We start from the raw sequence: 21,729 nt of genomic DNA on the forward strand, positions 1-21,729 counted from the left end.
AGAAGAATACAATTGTTTCCTGAAGCACAGGCAAGACACCAAGATCATTATCATTTGGTAATCTGAAGATTATATGTCTGTGAATTAATTGAGAGAGAAATTTGTTCCATCTGCATAGGAGTACCCACGTTACTTATGCCACAGTGAAAATATATCTAAACAAGAGCTAATGTTTAGGTTCAGCTTGGTGTCAAAATCTGGCATGCCCTGCTCCTGAGATTTCAGCCATCTGGGGTTTGCAAAGAAGCCAACACTTCTTTGGCTTGGGTATAGCCTGGAAAGTCAGGCTCCTGTCCAGGAAATATGCTTCCTACTCTACCTGCCTAGTCTCCTGTAGAGAGCACCTTGACACATACCAAGCACCTGCCATCAGTATAAGCAGTATGCAGAAAACTGTGTATTTCTCTAAGTTTTCTAAAGCAAGAAGAGATACAGAAATTAAACAAGCTTTGATGGTCTTGCACTCCAAGTCTGCAATGAAATTTCACCTGAAAGAAGATGCTGTCTCCACACTGTCTCCAGAGAGCTTCAGACCTTGGCTTGTTCTGACAGTATTTTTCATATATTTGGAGGTCCTCTTTCTGCAAGAAACAGAGTTTAAGTAAGGTAAGAAAAGAGAATCCACAGACTATCTGCCTTGAGTCACACTTTTTATTATCTTCCATCCTAACATATGAAGTAATTAATTCACAGTGATAACTCTGTATGTAAAAAAACAAAACAAAACAAAACACTGAAGCTACCAAACTCGCTTTTTACTCCTGTAAAGTTAAATACACCTGAAAGTGAGATTTTTTTTTTCTCTTACTTTTTGCACAAAGCAAGGAGACTGCAGAATGGAAGACACATGGTCTAATTGCAAAACTGTTATCTTCCGGAGAGAGAAATAGATAGTTTGAAAACAAAACAAAAAAGAAAAAACCCAAACATTAGAAATGTAAATTTGGTTAACAGTACTCCCACAGACTGGTAATTGCTAACAATACTCACCGCTTAGCCAAGGTTTACATGTTCAAAACACTTTGAAAACACTGTTGGCTTGCAATAGCATAAGGATGAATTAGAAAGTAGCAAGTTGATTTTGTTGATGTCCTAGGCCAGGAGGAAGTGCTTATACCCTGTCCTATCCAAATTAGAAGTGGGTGGATTCACTTGACCTCTATTTACCTTTGACTCCACTCCAGGTGTTCTCAAGGAAGTCCATGGCAAAAAAATCTCACTGACCTCAGTGAAAACAAAGGCAATCGCTATAGAAGCCCAGAGAGATGTATTTTAAGCTCCTTAGACTAAAGGGGTGGATATAGACAGACAGGCGTTCCTCTGCCAGGTTCTCAGCTCATTGACTGCGCACCCGGTTGGCACAGAAGCCCTGCAGCCATGCACCCATGGACCAGTGCCATACAGGCTCCCGAGCAGGGCTGGCTCAGTCTGACCGGCTGGGAGCTTCTCATCTTTGTCTGCGCCTATCCTGGTGGACATGTCCTCAGGGAATCAGACAGTGCCAAAAATAAAGCTCGGGAATTCCTGGCTCTTGCCTCTGTGCTTTCAGCCCACTAGACAGTGCCTCTACACTCTTGGTGCAGGGAAAGCATTTTCTTTTGAATAGTGTTACTAGAAGAAATCAGTATTGCTGCCGTGTTCCCCTATAGACCTATACTGGCGTCATCCTGACAGACCAGATGTGAAAGCAGAGCTATGTCAAATAACACCTTACTGCATTAAAGATTATGCAATACAAAAGGCTCCGTTTCAACTCAATAGAATATTAATGGTGCTGTTTCAAAATAAGCGCAGTGTTTTCTTCACACAAATAGAATTGTTTGTACATGTTGCCTTGGAGGGAAGTTAGCAGGGGGTAAACCCCACAAAACTGAAAGTAATAACTAAGTGTAATCAAGCACTGCAATTTGTTCCTGGCCCACAGAAACCAAATGAGACTGGGCAAGAAGAACAGAGACAGCGACAGTCGAGAGCTCTATCAAGGGCAAGAGAAAAGCAGCAATAAAAATTTAAAGAAAAGGTACAATAATAACAAATTTACCAGTAGTTTGTCATAGTGGAACTACCCCATGCCAATGCAATCTACTGCTGTCTAAATCAGTGACATCTGCTCAGGCAGATACTTACATCTTTAAATACAGCTTTAAGGTTTGTAACAGTGTAAGGAATAGGAAATTCCCAGCAAAATTACTAGGATGAGACTCTAAAACGCCAAGAAATAATTAACTGCCTAGTATTCAAATTCTACTCTTAAATGTTCCACACATCCCTATTTTCATATCCAGGGGTTCTGACTTCTTGCTGGTACTTTTACACCATGCTCATGTCTCCTGTAATGCTTTTTCTTTCCACGGTCATTTGCATCCTGAGATCTCTATAAGCTTTCACACACATGGCATATATGCACAGTTCCAATTATCTTTGTTGACCACTGATTTCTGAATAAAATTTGCTTCAGATTAGAATTTAGGCCTTTGAATCCAACTCACAGGTTTCTGGTTGGCTGCTATAGTCCTTTCACAGATAGCTTCCTCTTCTAAATTATTTTTTCTCCCTGAATGACGAAATGCCCTAACTGCTACCTCCTATTAAATTATTCTCTTTTTCCAAGGTTAGCAATATGAATAAGTAAACAGTGGTAATCCACAGTGAGTCACTCCTGCCAGGCACCTAACCTGGCACAGGTTGGTAAGCAGTCTGACACACCTTTTGTTTCTTCCTGGGCATTTTTGCCTTGGTTTGGTAAGCTTTCCTTCTTCCCAGCCCCATGTTTCGCAGATCAGCCCAGGGTGTCCCTCTTGTTGCTGATAAAGTGCTAGAAGACCCACCCTGCAAGGCATTCAGCACATATCCCCTCTTTGAGCATCTGTGCAGTCCTTGCCACACAGAGCTTTAAGCAAGGTCAAGCATCTTGGTGATGGTATAAAAGCTGCCAGGTGGGCAAAGTTGAGCTGGCTTACTTGTAATTTAGTTCACATGAAGGTCATGCCCTAACAAGCTCAGGCAAATTGGGAGGGAGGACAAGAGGGGCATTTCTGGCTCATCCTCTGCCTGATTCTGCTACCGTGTTCCATGAGAGAAGCCAGAGAGGAGAAATAGGCTGGGACTCCACAGGCTGTGTCTGCCATCACCTGAGAAGAAGGGGTCACATTCATGGTGACAGCCGACCAGGTGGCAGTGGTGGAGGTGGGAGAGTATGTGGGGACATGGCAGAGGACTGACTGGCAGATGATGGAGGGACTCAGGTACCCGGGTGTCCCACCACAGCTCTCAGGACGCTTTCATGCAGCTCTGGAATCAGGGCTGAAAAGTCCCAGTGTGATCAGACAGGGTAATATTTTTCAAGTATGAATCTAAAGATCAATCTGTTTCTAATCACAGGCCCACCATGATGTTTTGGCAGGATGGTTACACCCGTAGAAAGAAGGAGAAACGGACAAGTGAATCTGCAACACCATGAGTTTCCTCCCAGAACTCAGCATCACCTTGAACAGCAGCCGCTTCAGTTTCCCCTGTGCCAAAGCAAGCAGGGTCATAACTCACAGGGCAAGCCAGAAGACTCTGCTCAGCAGGAAGACATAAAAAGCTGCCAAATCATGGGGAACACAAACACACAACCAGGCTTTTGTTTGTGCCTCCTACAGGCAGTCCAACAGAAACAACAAATTTCTGGACTTCATGTGGTTTCTTCTAAAAACAGAACATAAGGGCAAGTTCTTGAATCAAAGGTGCTACTGTGTGAGCAGAGACATCTCAGGAGAAAGGCTTTTGCTTTCTTAGCGCGAAATTTGAAATAGGAAGAAAGCAACTGTGTGATTTAACTTCTTATTGAATAGATTGTGTTGTTTGATTAGGCCACAGAAACTGATAAGCAAAGGTGAGAAAGAGACTGATTTTCTTTCACTTCACACCTGAACCAGAGCTTTAGTGCTGCTAATTTCATATTGGTAGAATAGTGAGGAGAATTGGGCTCAACAGCTGTTTTTACAGAGAGAGACATAAGCTACAATATTTAAACATGGAATTTGAACTTTCTGCGGAATTACAGGATCAATTCTGTATCAAGAATTTTTCTTTAGCTCCAAATCCAGGGATATTTGCAACATACAGACTATTTTATGCTTCTTGGATTTCAGAGGTCTGCATTCTTCAAAGACTGTTTATTCTATTTTGCATAATGATTTCACCACAACATTTTCCTACTCAGCATCTGAATCTTAGGATAACAACGTATTCCTTAGTAGTGTCATTTACTCAAGCTCTAAATGCTGGCTGTTAAACAGAAAATAATTCAGCGGACTTATAATCACATTTACACTCATATGATGCTCTGCAGCCTGACTTGTTTGTAAATCGGGGGCCTACCCTTCCGAAGTATCATGTGTTCATAATTCCCATTGAAATCTTAGAGATGTGGCAGTGCTCAACACTTCTGACAACTGGGGTAGGTACGTTTCATCCAAATCTGTCTGTATTTCATACAGCACCTTGCTGAAAAAAAGAAGATTCAACACGTACCCTGCAAAAGCAGCAAATGCTAGATGTGGTATACTGTGGAAGCAGGAGGTATCTTTGACTACAGAGAAGAGGACAGATTTTCCCGTTTCTCATGCCTCTTCCATTTCCCATGCAAAACACGGGGTCTCATTCAAGCAGTTTTGTCAGACGATGAAAATGGTAGCAACCCACCAAACCAGGTTTTTTTCTTATTAGTAGGGCCTCTGAATGAGTGCTATATAAGCACCTTTTGTTAAGTTACAGGAAACAGAACTAACAGTCAGGGTAATTGGGAGGGGTGGTGGGCGCAGCACATGACTGGGAGTTCTTGGAGGACAGAGTTGCAGAACTTAGCCACTGAAAGCCACAGGACGTGACGACACGTACATCTGACCAAAGTCACCACTGCTTGTTGGCTTTGGGCTTTCTCATAAGCTGAGCTCACTCTACTTTTAAACAGCGAACCGTCACCACTTCATACGAGTGAGGAGAATCCCACTTGGTTATTGAATTATGTGAACAAGTAAAGGAACCGACCGCGCAGAGTCTTACGGCGCTGGTGGGGTTTCACCAGGCAAGGAAGGTGGTAGACTCCGCTGGATCAGTTCTAAGGGAGTAAGTCTCCTGAACGGTGCAGAGCAAAGAGAGATAAGATAAAGCAGGAACAGGATGTACCGCCTGCACTAGGAGCAATCTGCTGTGATACTGTTCTCTTCTTATTTACAGTAGGGTGGTGTCTGGGATACATCAGACTGTTGTTATAGATTTGTCTGATATGAAAAGCATGTTAAACATTTGGACCACTGATTTTTTTTAACCAGGGCTTAAAATACGTTGGTAAAACAGTGGTAACGGATCTCTTCCTGTCAGTAAACCAGGCAAAGGTTCACATTTCAGAATACACACGTGTTAACTGTGGTTTAATATGGGAACATCTGCTTACGTGAGTTTCCCTCATCCACAAAAGCAATCAGAGAGAAAAGATAGGTGTAAATATGTACGTACTGTAGGATAATACCATAGATATTCATACAAACCTGCAAAAGGATGTACTTACTCTTTTCAAAAAGCATCGGGCAAGAAGCTCAGGGTTTTCAATGCAATTTTCTATCTCCTTAAGGAAAATCCTGAAAGGAAAGCAAACAGTAATGTAACATCCCACTCTAGCTGTGTGCTAGCTTGTCTGTAAGTCCAGCTTAAAGCCTACATTTTTGTAGTATGAGGATTCAATGGGGAAGGTAACAATTCAGACACACGAAGAAATATACTATATGTATTTAGAAAAATGGGATGTGGTTCACAGCTGATTGCCCGAATCACCGATATTATCATGTTTCCACAAGCATCTGATACATCTGGTTCCTCTGGCTGTTGAGAATTGTTTCCAATATGTAGCCCAAACACCTGCTTCCCATTTGGTTATATGGATTTTTCAGAACAGCTAGGAAAGACAGAAAAGTTCTGTCAGATGCAGTTGTTTAATCGGCAAGCAGTGAAAATATGGGATGTAGTCCAAAGGCTTCTGCAGTGACAGTCAATGCCTTAAGCCTTTAGGGAAAGAAAGACCAGGCTTGCCAAGGGAGCAGAATGTCATTCTCCAAAGAGAAGACACGTTCTTTCAAAATAATACATACACTGGAAAAGAATTTTTTTACTATGTATTAACTACTCTGGCATAATATTTAGACTTACAAAAGAGGGATTTTAAAATTTATTCTGTTAAATGGTTTGTTACATCTTAGAGGCAATTATTATCCAAAAGGATTCCTAAGTTCTCACTTTGATGACAGCCAGTTTTACTTAATCAAGGCTAGGAAAAGCAGGAAATTTACAGAAGTAGCCCTAAGCTTTGTGTTTTGAAAGAGGATCGAAAAGAGGTTAGTTGTGTTTATAATTGGTATTCTGTAGTTATGAGCACTAGATCACTTTGTCCACAGTGTGGACAAGACTTTTGGAAAGCTTTATGATCATGTGAAGGATAAAATTCCTTAAGAAAATTGCTATTGAATATATCATGTCTTCTGATGTGATAACAGAAATACAGGACAAATAAGCTGAACACTAAGAAAATTTCCTCACAGAGGAGTTTTGCCAGAGAAAGAACATCAAGACTTAGTCTTGTGACATCTACTAGTGTACCAAGGGAGGTGGTAAAACACTCACCACAAGGGACATTCAAAATGAATAATGCCAGGGGAAATCCCTAGTAAATGCACAAAAGGGTATAAACTTTCACCAAAAAAAAAAAAAAAAAAGATTTAATAGATTATTTCAGAGGTGTTCTCCATGCATGGGTTTTACAGGACACACGCAGAGGCAAACTGAGGATGACTTTTCCTGCCTGCCTATGTGTGAGTATGACAAAGCACCCCACATAAAGGGAGTAGAAATGACAGTAGCACCCAAGGGCACAGGACAACCACCAGTTCCCACATGCCTGTTGTGGAATTCGTAGATTTCTGGGAGGTTCCCAAAAAGAATTTCCTTCTTGTTCTGGAGTGCAGATGGAATCAGATGTAGTAAATTGGGATTGTCCATTTCTGAAGCGTACCCCTGAAGAGAAGAGTAGAAAATAAAACCAGGCTGTTTTTACCAGGGAATAAGTACTGTGTCTGAGACACTGAAAAGCCCCAAAGCCTTTTTGTTGTCAACAGAGATTCTCCTATGCCAGCTTCTTTGTTGCTCCCATGAATTTCTGATGTTTCTAATTTTCCCCAGAGCTTTTACCCCTGATAACTGAGCAAACACATTTTTAACTACAAATGGACAGATTACTGGATTAACAAACAAGATGAAATGACGTCCCTAGGATTCAAAAGCCATTTTGGTTGTGTAGGGATGGAAACTGCTAAATTTGATAGACACATATCTTTCTGCTACACTGCTTCACTGCAAAAGGGTTAGTTTGGGTTTGTTTCTTGAACTGTGGTGTTTGGCTTGATTATTTGGTTGTTTCTTGTAGATACTGGGTTGTGTTTCTTCAATAAAACCTTTGAGAGAAGAACATTCTGAGCGCAGATTTTAAACTCAAGTGTAATATGTAGATTATAAGAGCTGTCAGCTCCCACAGATCAAATCCAATAAAGAAGCAACCACATGGTTGTAAAAAGAAACTACCCAGTCCTTCAAGTCCCACCCAAATACTAGCATGATTGAGCCTTACTCAGCCCCCATCCTCCTACAGACTGGAGACCTCAGACACCACACACACAGAGTATGCTGGCATCCTATGAGTCTCAAAAACTCAAGAGTTGTACTTGCAGTGTAAGCTGCTCTTTTCTGTATCCAGACACTACATGGGACGATAAACAAGAGGGGGAACACAGACTTCTTTTTTCTCAATCATTTTCCAAACCTACATTCAGAGAAATTTAGTGTTTGGCCCCATGGAAATCAAAGGTGCTGTTTCTGAAGCCTATTGATGATATTTTGAAAAGGCCCTTTATTAACTACTCCTCTGTCCATAACTTTGAGAACCATGCAACTTTTATCGTTCTGTGGGCTGGGGTCAGAAAAGGTGCCTCTTCCTTTAAGCCCTGAGGAAAGATGTTCAAAACATCCTTCTTGTTTTCCATCCAAGGCTGAGCTATCTTGCTACCACAGCCTGTGTACTCTAAACACTAGGTGGGAGGTGGGAGTCCTCAGCCCATGAAGGATGTGCATCCGCAGGGATGACTTAGAGGTTAAGCACCAGAAGTCATTACAGAAGAATTTCTTACCTCTATTATACTTTGAAGTTCTTCTACATAAACCCGTTCTGTTTCTATCAGCTCATTGATTATGTGGCTAAAAAAGAAGAAAGGTGGAAAGTTATAGTGTTTACCAACAGTTCAACAAAGCATACATGAAAGAAAAAATGTTTTTTCTTGTACATTCCTGTTTATGCCCCTGACTACACAAAACCAAACCCTCCTGTGACATCTCCGAATGTATTTTCTCCCTACTTCAATATTGTGCCTTGTTGATAAGCTTAAAAGTCCTAAACATCCCTTGGACTATTATTTTTTCAACTCATCTTCAACTTCATCTTGGTTGCTCTGTTCTTTTTATACCTACAAATCTGAATAAAAAGATTAAAAATGTCTCAGGAGGCAAACAAAAAAGATTTCCTCTTCTAATAATAACTAACAATACTCAATAAAAGGGGATTATATTTCACAAGGCTATGTTACATTTCTGTTTGGCTTTCTTTTATACAATAAACAAAATCCGTGATTAGGCTTCCTTTCTTTAATACATTGTAAAAACAGGCAACAGGATGATGTCAGAAGTCTGAAAACATGAAAGTAAATCAGAGTAAAATATTTATACTATATTTTGGACTTTGCATTTCTAATTCTAGTTTAATGCTTCTAGGTGACTTGGAGACATATCTTGAAGATGCCTGATTTATTTAACAGAAATATGAATGTTACCAATTCACTTTCGGACAAATAACTAATTAGATTTTAAAATAACATTGCATTAAATCCCTCAATATCATGGTATGTCTGGAGGGCAACCCCCAGAGAAAATGCTACAGGAAGCATGTTTTTTGGCAAAAATATAGATTTCTGGTATTTTGGTAAAAAGCTCTCCAAGAAATTGGAGGAGATATAGAAAACTGCTCCTCTGCTGCCTAGTGCCAGAAGCTTGAAGCATCTCAAGGCTGCTTTCTAGAGGAAACTATAAAGACAGGAAAGTGAATTCTATCACTCCTGTTGGGAAGTTTGCTCTCACTATGTCTGGTTACCTGTTTTTTACATATCACACAACAGTCATGTAATCATCCAGACTCCATTAGCCCTTTATATCATGAACCACATTTACACTGTTACATTGACTGTAAGGGGATTTTGTCATCCTCTACATTTTTTAGGATGTCTTTTTTGAAATTAATAAATCAAACCCACTTCTGATAAAGCCTCCTTTAAATGGTATGGCCAGGAATTTGAAAGTAAAATATTCACATTTCGGGCTGCTTGAAATGCAAAAGCATTGACTGAAACCTTACTAGGTTACTAAAATAAATTCATTGATTTGCTTCAGATTTATGCAGTCTTTTTCAAGGCAATACAGTTTTGCAGACTAGGTGGGCACCACTTACTCTGGTTTCATATGCTATTAACTGCTTTATAGATGACTGCTTGAGAAACACTATAAATACTGAGAAAACTGGACCTTACCTTCAACTGACCCATAATGTTTCAAAGTTTGTTATAAAATAACTAGAATTTCATAAGTATCTTGCCTTAATGCTTTAAGTAAAGACAAAATTGCAGAGTGTCTACCACAAGGCAGGGAAATGGGTCAGGGCTGTACCCTGAACGATCCACGAGTACGGACTCCAATTAGCTAACCTCCTTATTAATCTCAAATTGAGATATTTATGCACAGAAGAGCCACATCTAGCAATAAGGAAAAAATTATACCACCTATACTATGTGACTAAGCAATACTATTGAACAAACACAAGTGCAAAGGGATTCTGCAGTACTGTGCGTGATCTCATAAAGCCAAGCCATGTTGGACTCTAACCCATGTAAGAGCTCTGTCCACACTTCCCTGAATTTGCACACCTCTGAGATGGAAAATATGTTTGGAGTATGCTCAGAGTACTAGATTTCTCCTCATTATATATATATATATATATATATATATATATATATATGCGCCACTTCAATGCTCTTTCATGAGAATTGCACAGTCAATGGCCTAAGGGGCCATTTGTCCAAATAATTATTTTACAAACATTAGCATTTGCTTTTACAGCTGATTGAAAGAAATAAACTTTTATGGTTAAATATGCCTTTCCTTTTAACAGCTATTGAAGTTACTGCAGAGACCAGATACAAAGGGGGACAAGCAGCTTGCTACTGTTCTAGCATCACTACCACTTGCAGTGCTGAAAAGAAATCATGAGGACAATGCACAACGTGCTTCTGGAGTCAAAAGCTTAGGTTGCCTATCAAACTGAACTATCATACTTCATCAAGCTGAAGCCTCTAATGGTTATCAAGCTAAAACACAAACTCTAGTGGCAGATACTTGTTGAATCAGACAGGTGTTTGACGGTCACTGTCTACTTCAAACTAAGTAGTTCAAATTACATTTGTCACTCTGGCTATCAGCTTTAGTAGAGAAAATTGGAGATTCAGCTGTCCAGATAGGCAGCTAATAGTAGATACTATAAAACAGACACGTACAAGTATAATTTCCTATGCAAACTTCATTGGCACGACAGTGTGGCCATAGCAACTGTGCATACATCGTACCTGTGCACACAGCTATGGTCTTTGCAATGACACACAGAAGCATTTTAGCTTTTAGCACTCTTCAGAGCCAAAGGATGGATATATTCTTGGTTCCCTTAGTAGAGCTAAGAACTACTGCTCCGCACTTACTTCATAAATAAGATAACAGGTTTGACACTGTTTGAAAATGTTGTTCCATCAGTCTTAAGTTTTGAAATATCATCTTTAACTTCAGCTCTAACCTAAATTTGTTTTCAGGAAATGTCGAATTCTGGTTTTTATTTCTGTTCTCCAGATCCAGAAGACCTAAAATTTCATGTTGCAGCAGTTGGAACTTCATGAGGTTTATTTAATGCTTCTCTTTATGAAGTGAATTCATGATTCACTTTGCCAAAGAGTTACTGCACTGTTTAAAAAAACATAACAAAGCAGGTGTGACAAAATCGTTAGAGAAACTTAATGGGTTTAAGTTTTGAATTAATCTTTAATTTTAAGTTCTTATGGTTAAAAGATGCTTATTTACCTGCAAACAAGACATAGATCTTTGAGATGTTATTTAGTCTGTTACCTAACAGATTACATCAGGACTGACTCTGAAGCAAACTGAACACTTAGCTGACAATTACACCTGAAAAGCAAATTATTAGTCCATAGGTTTCCTAGAAACTGTCATAAACAAACAACAGTGTAGTGCCTGTCAAAAGTACAACTCAAAGTAATCCAATAAGTAGAACAGTGGCCTTTAGGATATTATTTAGCTTCATTCTATATGTATATTTATACTAAGAGTAAATGCTTTAGCTTTTCAAGTGTTATGAAAAACTTCTCTAACTCACCCTTTGACTCCTTGCAAAGATGGCATTAGCCATTTTATTGTCTCAGTTTCAATGACAATGAAACAGAGACAAAATCATGATGGTATTCCTTCAGCTCCAGGCTAGAGTTCAAGAGCTTCACATCTCTAAACCATGAGTCTGTACATAGAGGGTAATCATTTTCCAATACTTCTCCACAGTGAGACAGCAGGATTTGCTGCCTAAATAACACTTTCACTTCTCGGGGGTTTTTTTTGGTGTTTTTTTTGCTGTTGTTATTGTTTGTTTTTAACTGTAGTCTTCTTCCAACCACAAATTGTGTCCACATGAAAAAAGAGAAAGTTGACCAAACATCCAGCATTCTGGCAGACTCAGCACACGTGCTCTAGAGCTGTTTGTACATTTGCCTCTTAGTACCCCTGGCCAAGTACATCTCTGGGATTTCCTACTTGGAACACAGGAGCTGTACGTTTAAGCCTCCCACTGTCCCCAAAGCAGAATGCCTCTCATGCTTCTGCAAAGAGCTGGTGGGTGCAAATTCTATTCCCAAGGCTGCCACCGGTTGAAAATGTCGCATGATATAATCCATCCGTCTCTCTATCTGTGCCCATCTCGCAGTGTCCAGATGTTATTTCACAGGATTACAACACTATTCTTCTGAAAGTGTTGTTCTGTATTTCTTTCTCTAATAGGATTGGTGCTACAGCAACCACTGGGAACACTCAGCACAAACCCATCAGTAAAGAGTGTTCCTTAGCTCCAGTGCTCCCAAACTAACTTATCCGAATTGCTCTCCAAATAATATCCACAGCAGCAAAATCTCAAACATTAAAGGCTGTTGCACATGAATCACTCTCTTGTCAAACTGTTAACTATATAAAGGTCAAGGGCCTTCCGCAGACCTTAGAATTGCTCTGACAAAAATGCAATTTAAGAACAGTAAATTAAAGAGCTACATAAGTGTCTCTTGCTGCTGCAGGGAAAAGCATTGAGAGGGTATAAAGGAGACACTTTTACACTCACTGTGTGAGCACGCAAGGTTGGTAAATGGTGAAGTAGAGAGCTCACTATATGGCACAAGGGATTTAATGGCATTTGAGATAGTCTAACGGCCTAGAAAACTGGTAGTGACATCATCTGATTTACATCAAGCCACAAGGGGTGAAATGTGAAATGTTCGTCTCTTCCAGGACATCATGGGGCACGTACCTCCTGCGAGTATCATGTTTAAGGAAAAAATGATGCAGCAATGGACAGGACTATTGTCACAGGCAGTTCTTCAGACTCCCTTTTTACCTTGTATGGTCTCAACAAGCATGACGAGTTTATAAGTCATTTCTGGTGACCAGCTACATTGTAAGTCCTCTTTACGTTGTCCAACACTTGAAAAAAGCTAATATTGCAGATGCAAACATACATTGTTTCTGAAGAGAAAGGGCATTGGACTGTAGATAAGAAATTAAGACAAATACAGCTAATCCATTGTCTTTCTAACTGCTAAGAAGAAAGTACCAGGGTTCACCCCAATGCTTCTACCAATAATATCAGAAATTAAACAAAAGGTGAAGCAATGAAGGAATGAAAAAGCGTATCAGAAAAATGAAGAATATAAGTTAATCAATGGCAGACCAGAGATACGGGCCCTTACTTTGTCTAGCGTTTTAAACTTAACTCACAGCTGCTTCAGTCTCTCTCTTTTTTAATGTGTCCACATCCAAACTACATAGCAAAGTTTCATGCAGGTTTCTACCAGCTTCCAAGGGCTTTCTCCAGCCTCCAGTGCTGCCACCCACACTGCTTGCTGGCCTCAATCGGCAGACTGCTCCTTTGGAGGCAGCAGAAGACGCAGCACTGATACATCTGCCACCCCACCTGCTTTTGTATTTTCTTTCCCCTTTGCAGAGAAACATGAAAACAGGAGATGGAGCCAGGAGGGACCACTTGAAATCTTGCCCTTGGTGCTAAGGGACTGTTTGGCCAGTAAGCATAAGAACCTGCGTCCTCTGAATGGGCTTGTTGCAGCTTGCTGTGTCTGAGAGGATTCAGAAGTAATTTCAGAATAGAAGCAGCTTGCAGCCTCAACTTTGGACTTGTGATGACAGGAAAGACCCAAACACTCCCCTTCATGACTGGAAAGTGGAGAAAAAAACAGTTGTAACTGGGATGTGTGAGGTAAAGGGCGGGAGGAGATCTTCCATACTCCATTGTTCCTTCATTTCAGAGACGTTTTACAAGAATGCGTGGTTTGGATGGCAGCAGTCCAAAGACAACAAAACTCTGAGTTGGTGGGAGTTTATGGATAGCTCACACAGGATAGTTCCTCACCAGTGTCATTCCCAAGTAAGCAGGCCATCTCAGCACGGATGGTGAAGGATTCGGCATCTGACCTGAAGGTCTAAGATTGCCATGGAGTCTGAGAAATCCCTAAGACCCTATCTGTAGCCATCCTTCTTGCCAGTAAACCTTTATTACACTGGAGTATACTTGCTTCTTCCCCAATGAAACAAACTCACCAAATTAGAAGAGTTCCAAAGGCAGAATATTCTGGTCCCAATAATACCTGATCCACTAGCTTTCCTGGTGTCAAAATAGTGACATGAAACACTGCTCGGGAGAGCACAGCCAGCTTTCCCTCTGTGGAGGGCGTTTACTATGTGTCCTGGCAGAGAGGGCTCAGCCAGCACTGACCTGGCGAAGCTCTCTGTGTGGCACGGCCTTTGCTGCTACCATAACTTGGCAGAATTAGGAGGTGGCTGCGGCAGGGAAAGATCACACACAGGTCCACTGATGTGATGTTGTGAGATGTTCCTCCAGCAAAAGAAACTTCTTGTTACAGGAAACAGTTAAAAGGCATGAACTAGCTCACGTTTATTTAAATTATTGATCTGGATTTCTAACAAAACATTATCGCCTTTGTCACACTAAGACCACACTTCCCACAGGTGTGATTTCCCATCAGTTTCTTTTGGGCAGATAATTCTTGCTTTGGCAACCGTGACACCCTGTGGCCCTGCAGCACTGCTAAGATCTCACACATTGAGCCAGTTTCCACCACTCCAAGCTTTGAGAGGCACTGCAGTGCCAGCACAATAAGGATGATAAGAAAGGAGAAGTAACAGGAAAGCTATTTCTACTTTATCCGTTGGAATTGGAGCCATACAATAGAATTAAACCAGTGAGGTCTTCTGAAAAAAAACCCAACCCATAAATCATAACTGGTCCTCCAAAATTATTGTGCTGCAGAAAACCTGTCTGCATGGCTGATGCAGAGCCAGCAAAAGCAGCACTCATGAAAGAGTATTCCATATCTGTCTTGCAAAAATGCATGGAGCCCAGAAGATGAAAATTTAACATTTGTAGCAGCTGAAACAGCAGAACAACCAGTGTGCAAAAGCAAAATACTCAGTGGAATTTATTAAATTAATAAAAATAAAATAAACATCACTTTTATAAATACATCTAATTTAGATAGAGGTTTACTTAAATTGAAAATACTGGCTTTTTAAATACCTGAGACTTCAAAAACAAGAGAAAGGACTGAAGAGAACTATGTGCAGTGCAACGGATACATACACTTAGAATAAACATCAATATTGGACGGAGTTGGACTTAAGAAAAGTAAGAGTGAAAAATTTACTGGCTGGCAAAAATGAGCACAGTGGTAAAGACCTTCTTGGCCCAGCACTCTGGCTAGTTTTAAGTCTTGTCAGATTTCTGTTTCTGAATGTAAAAAAAAAATAACAAAATTATATTTTTTTGCAATGGTATCTCCTTTATAGGTAGTAAATGGTGAAAATCTCACTGGGCTGGTGGAAATAGAATCAGCAATAAATAGGGCATCTGATTCTGAATTAGAAATGGCTACAAGAAATTCTGATTGGTCTATTCTTAAAATCTCAAAATGATCTCTGTGCTATGGAATTAAAAGAAATGACAGCACGTCAGCTGCTGCATAGAGGAAACTTCCATTCCACCTACATAATTTTTTTAAGAGGAATTTTGTTTAATTTCTCACAGCACTAAAAGTGCCTTTCCCAGTTGAAAAGTATTCTCAGCTGAGATTGTGCAACAGCTCAAGTGAAATTTAAGTAATGAGTCAGTTGCTGTACTTTACCTCCTACAGTGGAATAAAAGATCATTCTGTACAGAAGAACATTTATTTGAATTGAACTTTATATTTGTTAGTTGATACAGAAAACATTTCTGATTTCTTTGACACATATTCCTTTTTTTTCCCCCAAAAGAAAGAGAGCAATGCCTTGAACGAACAACGATTGTTCTTAAAGTACATTTCACAGCTGCAAATGAATCCCCAAAAACTAACTTTGAGAAGCATAAGGGATTTAGATAGTACTCCCCATCTTACCTGAAAATTAGTGCCCCTTAGTGAAGATATTGTAATTGCCTGCCTAGATGATCCTATTCTGCTGCAATGTCAAATGGATTTGCTCGTGTTATTACAAAAGTTCTTCTAAGCAGAAGGACTGTATCTTTGTTAGAAATACACTTCACCACCAAAGTCACCATTTACAATATTTTTCTGCTTCTGAAATGATCTGATCTCTTCACATATAAGGAATTGTCCCACATTCATTGTTCTCAAAACAAGTTACCTTGGGGAAATATTTTTATATATCTTAATTAGTTGACCTACATTATAGGAACCAGAACATAGTTGTTAATGGAGAGGCAAATTAATTAAATCACCTACAGAGAGGAATAATATGAATAGAGGACTAAAAGTCAAGCAAGTGTTGTTTCTCATCTCAACTCAGCTGTGCATCTACACTGAAATGATGCAGCTCTGTACACAAATCTGAGCCAGCTTCAGACAATGTGGATGCTGCCGACTGGTCCTTACTGTAGGCCAAAATAACACGCCAAGTAGCAGAGCTAATATTTGTCAACTACCCATATTTGTGAACTACTCATCGGGCCCACCATGTGATTTTGGTCTTTTAACCTTGCAGCTGCACCATTTCTATTTGATGCTAAAGATATATTTAGCTCCATGATATCTCAGCATTGAGTAATCAATTAGCTAAAAACAGATGAATAATCTATAGATCAAATTTGCTACTAATGTAACTGCTAAGTGGCATTAGTATTAGGCCATATTTTAGTAGATTGTATTAGGTTGCTAGCAGATTGTTATCTGTACAAGCTACTTGATGCACACATGCTTGTAAAATATCTGTGTGCCTAAACCATGACAAACTGAGACATTTCAGGTTAACACGCTGCTCACATGCCACGGAGACTTCCGTGTAATTTCTTAGCATTGTTTTCTTGCTTGAGATTATGAGTGTTTACCTATAGTCCACAGAATTAACTTAACGACCCACATTCCAGTATTCTTCCTTAGAAATATTATCCAATCAAAAGCAAGCCTTCTGATTTCTTAGGGCAAGGCAGATCTAGTACAGCTGGATCTTTCATTTACTATAGCAAAGTATATTGTATAAAGAAATTAAAGTGAGGACAGGAGAGAAAGAAAGAATTCTTCACTACACTTGCCTGAGAATGGATTTGATCTGCTAAACTGAAGTCATTACGGGCACTCAAGTTGACCAGCCAACAAAGGAAGCTCACTGCTTTTTAAAATATGAAAATACAAAATATATACCTGTATGTATAAAAATTAAATTAAGAATATTAGTGTGCTCATGTTAAATAAGGACTAGAACATACGGTCACAGATTATATTCAAAAGATAAGACCTCTAAAATAAAACTATCTAGATTTTGCATGTCCTGCCATTGTGGGAAATTCACAGGGTCCTGGTGGCCTGGAAGCTATTTCCTTCCTGGATGCTTTTTTCTTAAAATTTGGAAATAGAGCAGGTAAAAGATGTCTAGATATTTAACAGTTTCTGACTTTTGCAAAAACTATTTAATAGCTTTCTCCTATGCTCAACCTGACTTTCAAGACACAGACTACTTTCTGTTTACATGCAGTATATTTTTTCCATTCCTTTGCAAACTCAGTATAATGATATCCAAATACCAGTTGACCTCATTGATCAAGAAATCTGATAAAGGCTGACAGTGCTGTGGACTTTCCCACACAGAGTGGCAAAGCATGATATTTGATAAAGGGCTTCTTTAATACAAGCAAAAGTTCTAGTGGTAAACCCCCAAAACTGTCAAACAAAAAAGACCAAAAAAACCCCAAATCCAAAAGTAGGTTACAGGAAGCTTAATGGGAACTATTTATACTGCGAATTCATGTTGACTACTAGAGGCCAGGCTCTAAGTAAACCTAAAAAATGCCCACAGCCTCCCTCCAAAATTCTGTGTAATCTCAAGTGGGTATCCTTGCTGAGCTGGTGTGACAGGGAAGGATTTAGGCCCATGTGACTCTGCTCTGCACAGATTCTCACACCATCCTAATCTCTTATTTTACTCCAGAGCACCTCCGTTAGGTGGTGCAACTAACATCTCTCACACCCGTGGTACTCACTTGTCCCTATCCTGTCCCTGCAAGGACCTTTCGTGCCATGCAGAGCCATTTTGGATTGGGATAGAGAAGATGACCACAAAACTATTGTTCACTTCATGCCAATGGCAACACAAATACTATCCTGAAGTGTCCGCTGCTGGAGGAAGAGAAGAGCTCCGGTGGTTTTGATTCTTGTAGCAGATCTGCTCTTGACAGCTTTGTCCTGCAAGACTTTGGAAGGCCATTTGGGTAGAATGAGAAAGTAGTTTTATTATTAAAATGAATAATAGTTGATTTTACAGACAGCCCTGAATTTATGTCAGAGAGGGCAGACCAGAGAAGTGCATGTTGCACCTGAAAGGGAGGGGATGGATTTGATGAAGATGGCTAGTTCTTGCATAAGTTTGTATTTCAGTCTGAGATGTGACCCTAAGGAAACTCCCTTCTGCAAAATCTGCTTCTCCCTGTAATAGGATGCAGCATTGTGTGAGACTTAAAATCCATGGTCCTCCTGCCCAAGCTTTGGTAGATCTCTTGGACATACCCTACTTTTAAATGTCTTCAAGAATCAGTATTCTGTGGGGCCTGGGGGAAATAAACCAGGTGTTGATTACATACAATAGGAATGGAACAGGGAAAGAAAATCCTGACAAGCTAAAATGGAGTTCATGGGAGCACCTGGAACACATATTCTGCTTTACTTAATCTCTTCTTGGCACGTTTACATCAGTAAGTTGTGAACTGCCATGGCTGAGGAGCAAACACATCCTTTTTGTGTGTGTGTGTGTCACGCGTACTCCGCAGCGATAACCTGGGGCAGAGGAGCAGGTAAGAATCATACTTAGGTAAGGATCATCTGCAGCTACCACACTCCACCCAGCAATGACTGGGAATCACAGCTCTCAGCAACATCCACACCCATTTACTAAGCCATACTTTGGACAACCCTCTCTATTACGTCTCTGGAACGCAACTTGCAGAACTTAATGATAAACTTAGAGAAAGGGGGAGAGACGCTGTCTGTTGGAAGATATTCCAAACTTCAAAAGAAGCTTTAGAGAATTGTAGGACAGATATCAGCTGGAGAATGTGTTCATAGGGCCACTTCACAGAAAACTCTCACAATTGCAGATTGAAAAAAAAATGGGAAGATATTACCCAGTATTTGGGTAACAGTATTACCCCTGTTTCTTGCTTTTTTCTCTAAGCAGCTGCTAATGGCCAATGTCTGAGATAATACAATGGGAGAGCCAGATTTCTGGGCTCAACCAGGGCTGCCATTCCTCCACGTTTTTCCCCTAGAAGAATAGGAAGCTTGGTTTACCAGTCTCAGTGGCTGTCACAGGTCTTACACGAGCCTTGCCTAAGTGGGAAATGTCTATTTTGCCACTTCAGTGTTTGTGGTTAGAATTGGGGCTGGGTGCAGTTGCAATGGTGACTGGAAGAGGTAAGAGCACGCCGCACCAGTCCCAGCTATTACAGAGTTCTTGGCGTCCTCTACCCACGCAGTAAGTCTGGGTCTGGCCTGAGAGCCCTAGCGCGGGAGCCAGCACAGACAAGCAGAACCTATGCATTTTTAATGAGAATAGCATGCTCACTGCCACGTTACTTAGCTCCAATTCAGGTCAGACACCATAAAGGCAAGATTGCCCATACTAGTTTGTCCAACACGGCTATCAATCAGAGAACATTTGAAGACAGGTTTGCAATAACTAGAAATGCAAATAAAGCATCAGTGTCTTCAAACTAGAGGCTACAAAAAAGATGTATAGAATAATCTGGATATGCACAGGACCTTTGCAGAGTCTGCAGAGGCTCTGCTTGACAGACAAGTGATACTACATAGAACAGAATTCCTGTTTAGGCCCATGTGAGGAAAGAAGGTTCCTGCTGGATGAAAAAATGTAAGTGAATTTTCAGAAGTAAATACAGCATTCTAAACATAAATATGTCACAAATCTTCCAAACCCAGTTATTATATATCCAGTTAACGAGCGCAGTGTTAAATGCAGGAAGTGAAGTCAGCGGTGATTTACTGAACAGTGCAATTGATAAATCACTGCTCCATTGCATCACCAGCGACACAGGACTGAGTGATCTCCTATCTGCTATGTCCTGTCTGCTACTGTCCTGCAAACCATGCAATTATTTAGATCACCCCAGTGTGGGTGCAAGTCACTGACATCCTGATTGGGCAACATGACTCTTTGTGCTCTTTGTGCTGCTGTAAATGACAATGTGAAGTGCTCAGCACTCCTTCATGAGCTAATTGACATACAGGAGCTGCATGTTTTTAACTTCAGACCAGTTTAAAAACATATTTCACTAGAACTGGTGCGAACAAGTATGGGGAAGACAGGTATGCGTTGGTAGCTCTCTCTGAAGAATTTTACACCCCGAGAGGTGTGATTGCTCCTAGTTTGTTTCAGTGGTTTCTTAGCCTGGAGCCTGTCACCGTCCTGCCCTTTAACCAGGAAGCAGCGCCATCTGAACTGAGGTGGTATAAAATCATACCGGTGCCTCTCGTCTTTCCCCATCCATCAGCTCGGCAGTGATAACAGGGCTGAACAACATGCTCTGCTCCTTGGCTTGTGCCTATGCTACCTGGGATCTCTGGGTGTCCCTCAGCCAAATACAGAAAGGCCAAGGACTATCAGCCCTCTGTCAGAGCAAAGCAAGGTTTTTATGGAGAGGTGATATAGCTACAGTTAGGGGAGAAACAAACACAGAAGCCTTCAGGCCCACAGGCGCTTCTTCTGAAAAGATGCATCCAGTCCTAGACAAACACAAAGCAGCCTTTATTTGCATATGCTCTATAAACCCTGAGATGGGTCAGGGGATTGGAGGGAGCAGAACTTTACTAAAGTCCTGGATAGGCACAGCAAGTAGCCATCCAAGAGATGATGCAGATTGCTACCCATTGACTCTGTGCTTGCTGAAGTTTCCAATGCTTTTCAAGTGGAGCACACACATTCCTGTGACCAGGGCAAGAAGGAAGATACTGCTGATCCTAATCTCCCCGTGTGCCTAAAACAAACCAACCATCCAGTATGTGCATGTGGCCAGCTGCATTCCAGGAGCCTGCCCAGAGCCAGCAGGCAGCAGAACAACAGCACAGAAAACAAGTTGAGGAATTCCTGGAATTTCTGAAGAGTATTAAAATAACCTTAGTATCCAATAGCAAGCAGGTATGAGAGATAATAGCAGAAGTGGCTGCTTATTCCTCTTTGATACTTGATTAAGTGCAAATTTTGTAATAAAGCATGTGAATATTGAGAGTGTTTATTTCAGCTTTTCTCTGCCTCTCCAACTCATTGGGAGCAAGGACACAAGGACTTCAGGAAGCCTCCAGAATGCTCAGTAAACCACTGTATTGTAACAATAAGATTTTTTTTTTCTCCTGTTCATAATAATTTTCCCAGTTCCCAGAACTATTTGGATCTATAGTAGAAATACATCTCCTCTTGCTATTCTTCACACATTTCTATCAGCAGCAAGATCTCCCTACATGGCAGCATACATTTCACTTCAAAGATCTTCCCAACCCTTTAGGCTGTAATTAGACTTGTAAGTGCTGGAGCCAATCTGCCCAACAGGGAAACTTCTCTGAAAACAAAGATATTGTAAAGGTTGAAAGAGATGATGTCAAACAAGAAATGGCTAGTGGTTGCTTGAAATTTCTCCTGCTGACTGCTCTTTCATTAAGTCTGGTGAAAGCAACCAGTTCTCTATGCCTAACAATA

At 40.5% G+C, this 21,729-nt stretch overlaps 1 protein-coding gene across 1 annotated transcript in view; it reads right to left on the minus strand.

Moving 5' to 3' along the window:
• MCF2L2 (MCF.2 cell line derived transforming sequence-like 2) overlaps positions 1-21,729 on the minus strand; it is a gene marked incomplete at both ends in the record, with an annotated part of 158,859 nt that overhangs the window by 36,359 nt on the left and 100,771 nt on the right. Inside the window, 4 exons of the mRNA XM_082486920.1 lie at positions 489-581; positions 5,555-5,624; positions 6,935-7,050; positions 8,217-8,283. Coding sequence (XP_082343046.1) covers positions 489-581; positions 5,555-5,624; positions 6,935-7,050; positions 8,217-8,283 — 346 coding nt within the window. The remainder of the gene's footprint in view (positions 1-488; positions 582-5,554; positions 5,625-6,934; positions 7,051-8,216; positions 8,284-21,729) is intronic.

The sequence above is a fragment of the Vanellus vanellus genome, assembly GCF_965231255.1.
Source record: "Vanellus vanellus genome assembly, chromosome: 8".
In the NCBI taxonomy this organism is placed as follows: domain Eukaryota; kingdom Metazoa; phylum Chordata; class Aves; order Charadriiformes; family Charadriidae; genus Vanellus; species Vanellus vanellus.